Source organism: Bipolaris oryzae (assembly GCF_000523455.1).
Source record: "Bipolaris oryzae ATCC 44560 unplaced genomic scaffold scaffold_361, whole genome shotgun sequence".
NCBI lineage: Eukaryota > Fungi > Ascomycota > Dothideomycetes > Pleosporales > Pleosporaceae > Bipolaris > Bipolaris oryzae.
The window spans coordinates 1-9,135 of NW_006911637.1; the positions used below are offsets into that span (position 1 = coordinate 1).

Genomic DNA, 9,135 nt, shown 5'->3' on the forward strand with positions numbered 1-9,135 from the left:
CTATTATAACTCTTATAGCTACTATCTAGACTATAGACTATTATAATAATAGACTTTATAGTAAAGCTTTTAAGATTATTAAAACTAGAATTAGCTTAATTTTATAATACTGTCTTAGTTATTATAGATTAATTAACTAAAATAGTAAAATTTATATCTATAGAAGAGACTATTATAGTAAAAGAATATATATATAAAGTCTAGAAAGTATTAGTATTAGAGTATAGAATACCTAAAGAAATTATTATAGATAGAGATAAGCTATTTATAGCTCTATACTAGATAATATTACTAGTAAAGTTAGGTATAAAGAAGAAGCTTTTAATAAGCTTTTATCTAGAAATAGATAGTTAGATAGAATAAATAAATTAGATATTAGAGTAGTATCTATAGATATACGTTAATAATTTATAGATTAACTAGATTAAGTACTTACTATTAGCGTAACTAGCTTATAATAGTATAAAATCTATAATAATAAGGTAGTTACTATATTACGCGAACTATAGATATAAGCTAGTAGCTTACTAAGATCTAAAAGATATTAAAAGTATTACTAATAGTATAAATAAGAAAGCACGCCTTTTATAAGAATTATATAAAGAACTAAGTAAGTAAATTACTTCAAAGAACCTTATAACATCTAAAGTAGTAAATAAGCTAAAGATTAAAGAACTAAACTTTAAGAAGAGAGATAAAGTTTTCCTATTAAGATAGAACCTAAAAACTAAATAATAATATAAGAAACTAGATAATCTATAAATAGAACTATTTAAAATTTTAACGAAAATAGAACTAGTAAATTATTAACTATAGCTACTACTAGATATAAAAGTATACTCTATATTCTATAAAAAGCTTTTTAAACTAGTACTCTAAGACGCTAAACTAGTAAAAGATATTTAACTTAAGAATAATAAAAATATAGTTAAAGTAGTTAAGAATCTATAGAAAATTAGTTATTAATAGAAATACTTAGTTAAGTAATAAGGATAGCTAGATAGCTAGAATACTTAGGAACTAGAAGAAAATTTAATAAACTATAAAGAATTAATATAAGCGTATTATGAATAGTATCTAGAGAGAAGAGAGCTAGACTCTTAAGAGAAAGAAAGTAATTAAAAGATAAGAGATTAAAAGAATTAGCCTATAGCTAGCCTAGATTAGTTAATAGTCTAGATAGTAATAATATAATAATAGGAGGGTCTATACTAGAGGCTAAGCTTCTCTTAGCCTTCTCTTTCGCGCGGTTCTAGAACTTAAGAAGCGTAAGATCGCGACGAGCGAAGGAGCGCTTACGAGACTTTACTTTAAGAAGCTCTACCTCCTACTAAGATAACTAAGTATCTAGTTAGGCCTACTAAGCTTATAAATAAGTAACTTTTATTTCTTTCTACTTACGCTCTTATTAAACTTACTTCTACTCTTCCTTAGATATAAAAAAACTATACTTAGCTTTTAGAAAATATAACTAGTATAATATCTAGTTATAATATCTATAAAATAATAAGAGTTCTTCTTCTTATAATAAGTATAATAATAAGAAGTTATTTTATTTCTCTACTCTATTATATAATTAGTATAAGAATAATAATCTTTATTTAACTTCTAAGCGCGAACGTAGGTATAGAAAGATAGAACCTTAGGTATAGTTAGAAAGGCTAGAGTTAGAAAGGAATAGTTATAATAGCCTAGGGCCTACTAACCTTATATATAGCTAACGCTTTAATATATAGTATAGAAAAATAATAACCTAGAGTATTAAGATAATAGCTCTAAAGGGGGAGGTAATATTATAAGTAATAAGTAGAAAGGATTCTCTCCCTAGGTATAACGACGAATAGTTAGAAAACTACTAGAGATCTTAACGAATAGAATAATTATCGCGGGGCTTAAGGTCACGTAATATACTATCCTACTAAGACTAACTATTCTATAAAGTATAGAATAGTAATAGGTTTTAGAATAGTATACTATCCTTAACATCCCGCTAAGCGGTAGGAAGATAGGATAGACGGGATAGTAGGACTAGAAGTAATAAGGATATAAGGATAGATAGATAATATTATTTACTCTTATTATAGTTAACTTAAATTATACTTTCTTACTAATTATTTAATTTAATAAGATTAATACTTATTAGACTATTTAAAATAGATTAGGAATTATTAAATTTATTATTATCTATCTTATAAGCACGCCCACTCTACTACATCGCTAGATAACTACCTCACGGCGCTCTTCACACCATCTCACTCGCCCTAACCCGGATCGAGCTTAGAGAAGTATCAGCACCTAACCCCGTGTAACATTAGTTAGTTCTCTAGCGTCGATAGCCTTATAGATACACTTAATATTAATATTAAGCTAAACGCGAGTATTATATAAAAGTCTTAATGTATAATTAAGTATAATATATATAGTAGCTAAGTAGATATAATATATATTAGCGTTATCTATATATATATATCTATCTATAATATAAATCCTAGTTAGATCTATAGATATAGTACTATCTACTAGCTAAAGAACTTATAGCTTATATAACCTATCTAGAATCTAGTAGCTAAGGTCTTCTTTAATACTACTAGGTAGCTAGTAGAAAAAAGCTAGAAAAGCTTTTAAAGAAGTAGTAATCTTAATCTACTATTAGTTTTAGAGATTTAGCTTTTTATAGAAAAATATAAGTAATAATAGCTATAATATAAAGTCTAATATAGTAGTAATAAGAGTTTAGGTTTAAGTTTAATTAAATACGTAGTAGTGATGAGATAGGAGAGACAGACGAACGACATAGCTAACTTATAGACATAGAAGAGCTTTACTACACTACGTAACTAGTGTCCTTATTATAACTATAGTTTATAGTGCTGCTGCCTTGTCGTAACTATAGTTCGCTGTTCTGCTACCTTTATCGCGACCGTATTTTGGCTGTTATACCTAATAGGCATATACCTATTAAGAGGTTTTTAGTAGTATTACTAATATATTATACTTTAACTATAAAGTTATATTTTTAATACCTAATTATAGTAGGTTAGGGTGTATCCTACTATTCTTTTCTAAGATAATTGATCTAATACGCTATATAGCAAACAGACAGAAAAAAGTTAAGTAATAGGTAAGGTACTTATTAATATCTAGTTTAAGAACCTGCCTACTAACTAGGTACTTAAAGTTAGTTCTAATAGCTAGACGAATAACTAGCTTACTCTTACATAGTTAGAGCACTTTAATACCTATATAAAGAGGTATACTATAGATAGATATTAACTACTTATCATTAATAGCTATAAGAGCTACTACTCTATTAATTTTTAAGATCTTTATAAGGAGAAGAATATTATCCTTCTCTATATACTTACGTACTTATCTTATCTATTATAGTCTCTTAATATTATCTACTTCTTACTATTAAAGCGTAAGTATAGTAACGCTATTTTAGACTAAGTTCGTAACTATACTAATTATATTAGTAAGAAGACCTTTCTACTAGCCTTTAAGACTACTTTTAAGTAGCCTATTACGAAAGAGAATATTTAAGTAAGGTTTAGAGCTACTAGCTTAGTTCTATATAACCTATAGGCTATACTATTAAAGCTTAATATAGTAGTATAGACGCTAAAATAATTACTATAATAGATAGCTACCTAGGAGGCGTAGACACTATATAACGCATATAAAGTTAAGACTTAAAGTACTCTTATTTAAGAGAGAGTAAGAAACCGCTCTAGGTCTTCTATAAGTTCTCTTAATAAAAAGATTATATAGCTAAGTAAAGAGGCTTAGTAAATAGTATATAAAATAACAATTATAAGAGTAGAAGTAGCTACTCTTTAAGAGGCTCTAGATATAGTAAATAAGCGTAAGAGCTATAAGTAGCGATACGTATAGATAGAAGAGACTTTTACTATAAGTAAGGTATAAGAAGTATTAGCTAAATAGGCGGGTAGTAGTCGTAGTAATAGTAAGAGTGCGTCGAAGAGGGTGCGAGGAGAGCGGTAGTATAGGCGTTATAAGTAGACTAGGTATAACACTTATACCTACGTAGTTAAGATAGATAGTATAAGTAATAGTAGTAACTCTAATAGTTAATTTAGTATATCGTAATAGTTTATTAACTGTGATAAAAGACTATAATAACGTGTTGACGTTGACGCGCTAGTGAGGATACGCTCGCTCGCTTGTGAACTACGTTATAATAAGAATAAGAATAAAATCTACCTATCCTTATATCCTTATTACTTCTAGTCCTAATATCTATAGTATCTATTAATTACCCTAGTATTAGGAGATGCTTTAGATGTCCTAACATCTCTAGGTGTTGTGGTATCTGTCCTCTTGGTGAGATGTCACGTCTTGGCGAGATGCCAGCCACATGATCTTCGCCCCGCGATGATTATTACCTTCTGACGTGGACGTCCATAGGCCTTCAGCCATCTCGTTATTTGTTAAGGAGAGAATCCTTCTTGTTACTTGTAACACTTGTTATCATATAGAATGCCGGCGGATAGCTTCCGTTATATGGGAACGGACGTTAGTGATAGAAGTTCGTATCAGCTATTTGTGTGTTTCCGAGAAAAAAGCCTGAAAACAATATTGAAGCTCTGCTCTAGCTAACTACAAGCACTCTGTATTTATTTGAAATATACTATCTAGAGAATAGCCAATGCGTTTGGAGGGCCGGCAACCATATGAGGAACATTGAGAGGAATTGAGGTCAAGAAGAAGGTGTATTTTCCGGATCTGTGGCAATGTTCTGACAGCTTGTCGAGTTGCCAGAGCTCTCCAATGGGCATGCCAAACATAGTTAGAAACCAATGATGGAGGGCTTATTGATAAATGCTGTTAGTAAAAGGACAGATATTTGACTATAAAGGCAACACTTACGTAAGGTTGGGAATTCTAGGTTACTAGAAGAATTATGTGCAGTCAGCGCCTCAACAGCTAGGTTGTCACTAGCAACTGCGGCGAATTGATGATTCCAGATCCAACGAGCCATTTCACGACTGGGTTCTAGCCCTATACTTTCCCCAGTCCTTGTGGCATTGAGTTGCTCCTCTTTGTTCAGTTTGGAGAGTGCGTCAACAAATCCTGTCCTTACGACAAGGATATCTCCAGCATGGAATTCTGTGCCTTGAGAGTGCGCAACCTCTTCAAGTAGTTGTGGTGTGATACTGTGGTGCTCGAATGGCGATATTCGAATGCCTTTAGACTCCACAAATCTGACATAGTCAAGCAGAACTCCACGGCCAACAACCCCCCCTCTCAATTGCCATTGGTCGAGAGTCGGAGGTCCTATAGAACTAACTGCACTACCCGCAAGCTGCTCCCGTGTACATAGAGCGCCATTATATGCGAGACCAGTTACCTGATGTGGATAATGACAATAGCTATCCCAGTGGCTACTGATCTGAGTGTTAAAGCTTATTTCCTCATCCCAGCCAAATGAGCCAAGACCGGAGTCTGCTAAATTTATGAGCGTGTTGTTCAGTTTCTTTCGCTTTGTTGGGGAGCCTAAGAATCCATCTAATTTCCAGCTACACAAGTATTAAATTATATCTACAAACACGTAAAACCTACTGACCTTAGAGAGATAGAGATGCCTTCAGTAATCTCCTGTTTTGCGCTGAGTATGATATCTTTTGTTAGTAAATTCAGAGTGCCGTATACGTCTTTCGCCTCAGAATCGTCAAAAACCCCCCATGCGCATCCTTGCGGTAAGCCTGTACAGGATGGCAGTTGATCGAACTCTGGTATAGATGGTAATGTAGAATTCAAAAAGCCGTTGGCAAGGAGCAAAGGAAGAATCCCCTTGTTAGCTGGTGCCATAGTGTAACGGAAAAATAATGCGAGTTATTTTTTCGTTTAGGTATGATAGCTGATGCATATAAGGTTTGCATCGTGGCAGTGTTATCTCTAGCTACGGAATACTATGCTTCCGTTCCGATGCCGATCTTGCCTTTGTAAAAAAATGTTTTATTAGGGTTAGGGATACCTAGCACTAGTTTTGCCGATGTGGGTTACGTTGGCTCAAGACAACAACCGGAATCTAGTTGTATCCGAGCCGAGCCGAGGCAAAGAATCGTAAGTCGATCCTTTTAAGTCTATAAATAACACTCTTGGTCTCATTTTCCAGACATTCATCATCAATATTTCCAGGACAACTACCTATTCAACAATTCATACATTCAACCATACATTGTTATAACAGGCGAAACAATGCAATCCCCAATTACACCCGATCCCACCATACAAAAGCGTTACGAGGTTGAACGCGAAAAAAGGATCAGGCCTGACGCAGAGGCTCAATTTCTTGATCTGAACACAGCGGAAACCCTGTCTGACCTGAACAAGGACATTTGGGTTAATCATGAGACACTTAACAATTCTAATTCTCCTGTTCGTGACGGTGGTTTTTACGAGGTCCTTATCCTAGGAGCAGGATATGGCGGTCTTCTGTTTGCTGCACGACTAATTCAGGCTGGGATCTTGCCTGAAGGCATTCGGATCGTAGACAATGCAGGTGGATTTGGAGGAACTTGGTATTGGAACAGATATCCTGGGCTTATGTGCGATGTAGAAAGCTACATGTACATGCCACTCCTCGAGGAGACAGGGTATATGCCAAAGCATAGGTATGCCTATGGTCCAGAGCTATTGCAACACGCCAACCGGATAGCGAGTCACTTTAATCTAGAGAACAAAGCATTGTTTCGATCGCATGTGACTGAGATGAGATGGGATGATCAGGCACGCCATTGGATGGTTCAGATTTATGAGAACAGAGGCCCAACGAAACCAGGTCAAACACTAAGCGTAAAGTCTCGATTCGTCATCACTACGGGTGGTATCCTAAACGTGCCGCATGTACCAAATGTACAAGGCTTAACTACTACCAAAATCCCACTATTTCACTCCGCTAGATGGAGGTATGACCTTACAGGCGGTACACCAACAGAGCAGAGAATGGAGAAACTGAAAGAAAAAAGAGTTGGGATTATTGGGACAGGGCCTACAGCTATTCAAATAGTGCCAGAACTTGCGAAGTGGTCCAAGCATCTCCTAGTATTCCAGCGCACGCCGACATCGTGCGATGTTCGTGGTCAGCGGAAGACTGACCCAGACGAATGGAAACAAATTACAGCACAGAAGGGGTGCCAGAACTTGCGAAGTGGTCCAAGCATCTCCTAGTATTCCAGCGCACGCCGACATCGTGCGATGTTCGTGGTCAGCGACCGACTGATCCAGACGAATGGAAACAGATTACAGCGCAGAAAGGGTGGCAAAGAGAAAGAATACATAACTTTAATCACTTTGTAAGAGGGGAGCCGCTTCAAGTCGATCTAGTTCAAGATGGTTGGTGCCAAATGCCAAGTTTTAGTGCATTGATAGGATCGGCTCGCAAAGGAAAAATCCAACCAGAAGACGTCAAAACTCATATTGCTGAGCTTGATGCTATTGATTTTCCGAGAGCACAAAGACTAAGAGAACGTGTCGATAACGTTGTCCATGATAAAAAAACGGCAGAGAAACTAAAATCATGGTATCCAACTTATTGTAAACGGCCAACATTTCACGACGAGTACCTGCAATCCTTTAATCGACCGAATGTCGAGCTGATTGAGACATCAGGATTTGGTGTGGAGAAAATTACAGAACGTGGAGTAATTGTCAATGGTGTCGAGCATGAAGTTGATTTGCTTGTAATCAGCACTGGTTTTCGAACCACGTCTAGAGATGGGGTGAAAACACCGTCACGTGATTGCAACATAGAAGTATTTGGGCGACATGGGCTCAATCTAAACGATAAATGGGATGCAAATGGGCCAACAACTCTCCACGGATGTTGCACACACGATTTTCCGAATCTTTTCTTTAATGGAATGAGTCAGACTGGAGCTGCTTGTAAGTTTAATGCTTTTGCATTATTACAGGATTCTAAACAACGACAGGCAATTTAGCTTACGTATTGGATAATCATGCAAGAACGGTAGCATACTACATACAGTCAGCACGCAAAGCAACAAAAACAAACACGTTCGCAATTGAGCCATCGCGCGATGCAGAAGAAGAATGGGCGAACGAAAGTGCTAGCATGTCGAACTGGTTTGCTGCCCTTTCACCATGCACTCCAGGATATTTCAATAACTATGCGAAGAAAATCACAGACCCATTAAGTCAACAAAAGCTTGCACGAGCTGCGCCATGGGGATTCGGCAGCCAGGACTATATAGAGCGCATCGAAAAGTGGTGCCAATCTGGAAGTCTTCAAGGGCTCTTGATCTCTACTTAGCCATTATGAAGCGTGGTTCGGATCCCAACCCGTGCTGAAATAAAAAGTAGCATTGGGATAATCGTTAGCAAAACCTTTAGAAAATATGAAATCTTTTTTTGGCTACCTAATCCCTAGTAACCCTACGCTAATAAACATAGAATGTTCATTATCCTGTGGATATCGGCAGAATTCTAGGCCGTGCGTTGGGGCCATGTGTCGCTATTTACCCCACTTTTAGCCGTGTTTTACTACCTAAGATTTTACGTAATTGAGATCTAGAGTTTATACCAAGATTAGGTTCGCCGCATAACGCCACTACTCTACTAGTTACTCCTAATCCACTACTTAATCGTCCTGTTTGCTACGTGGATAGTTAATGAAGAACAAAATATGGGTAAAGGTGTTACAAGTAACAACGGAAAGGATCTCCTTCCTTATGCTGATGGTATAGTGGTTAGAAAGCCACTTAGAATACTAGCAGGAAATAATAGATATAGCGGGGCCAAGTCACGTAATTAGCCATCACACTAAGATAGTGCTATTAGTAATAGTAGGATCTATATATAATAGCAACTATTAGAAGTAGAGATAACTATTAGTAATAGTAGATTAAAGTTCTAATAGTAGAACTAGAAGTAATAAGGATATAAGAATAGATAGATAATATTATTTACTATTATTATAGTTAACTTAAATTATACTTTCTTACTAGTTACTTAACTTTATAAGATTAATACTTAGTAGTCTATTTAATATAGATTAGAAATTATTAAGTTTATTATTATCTATCTTATAAGCACGCCTACTCTACTATATCGCTAGATAACTACCTTATAGCGCTCTTTACACTATCTTAC

The 9,135-nt window shown here is 35.5% G+C and overlaps 3 protein-coding genes across 3 annotated transcripts; 2 read left to right on the top strand and 1 right to left on the bottom strand.

The window, feature by feature from the left end:
- Window positions 1-4,399: 4,399 nt before the first annotated feature.
- COCMIDRAFT_110839 (uncharacterized protein) lies at window positions 4,400-4,591 on the top strand (the record flags this gene model as incomplete). Its single annotated transcript, XM_007695604.1, has 1 exon — window positions 4,400-4,591. A coding segment is annotated over one exon (192 nt), but the record flags the coding sequence as incomplete, so codon positions are not given.
- A 64-nt stretch (window positions 4,592-4,655) lies between these two features.
- Window positions 4,656-5,832, bottom strand: COCMIDRAFT_110838 (uncharacterized protein; the record flags this gene model as incomplete). The annotated part of the gene is made up of 3 exons (XM_007695605.1): window positions 4,656-4,831; window positions 4,915-5,540; window positions 5,588-5,832. The coding sequence occupies 3 exons, from the start codon at window positions 5,830-5,832 to the stop codon at window positions 4,656-4,658; spliced, it is 1,047 nt and encodes a 348-aa protein (XP_007693795.1).
- Window positions 5,833-6,222: 390 nt separating this feature from the next.
- COCMIDRAFT_110829 (uncharacterized protein) lies at window positions 6,223-8,296 on the top strand (the record flags this gene model as incomplete). The annotated part of the gene is made up of 3 exons (XM_007695606.1): window positions 6,223-7,068; window positions 7,185-7,908; window positions 7,956-8,296. 3 exons carry the CDS (start codon window positions 6,223-6,225, stop codon window positions 8,294-8,296), a joined length of 1,911 nt encoding a protein of 636 aa, XP_007693796.1.
- Window positions 8,297-9,135: the final 839 nt, after the last annotated feature.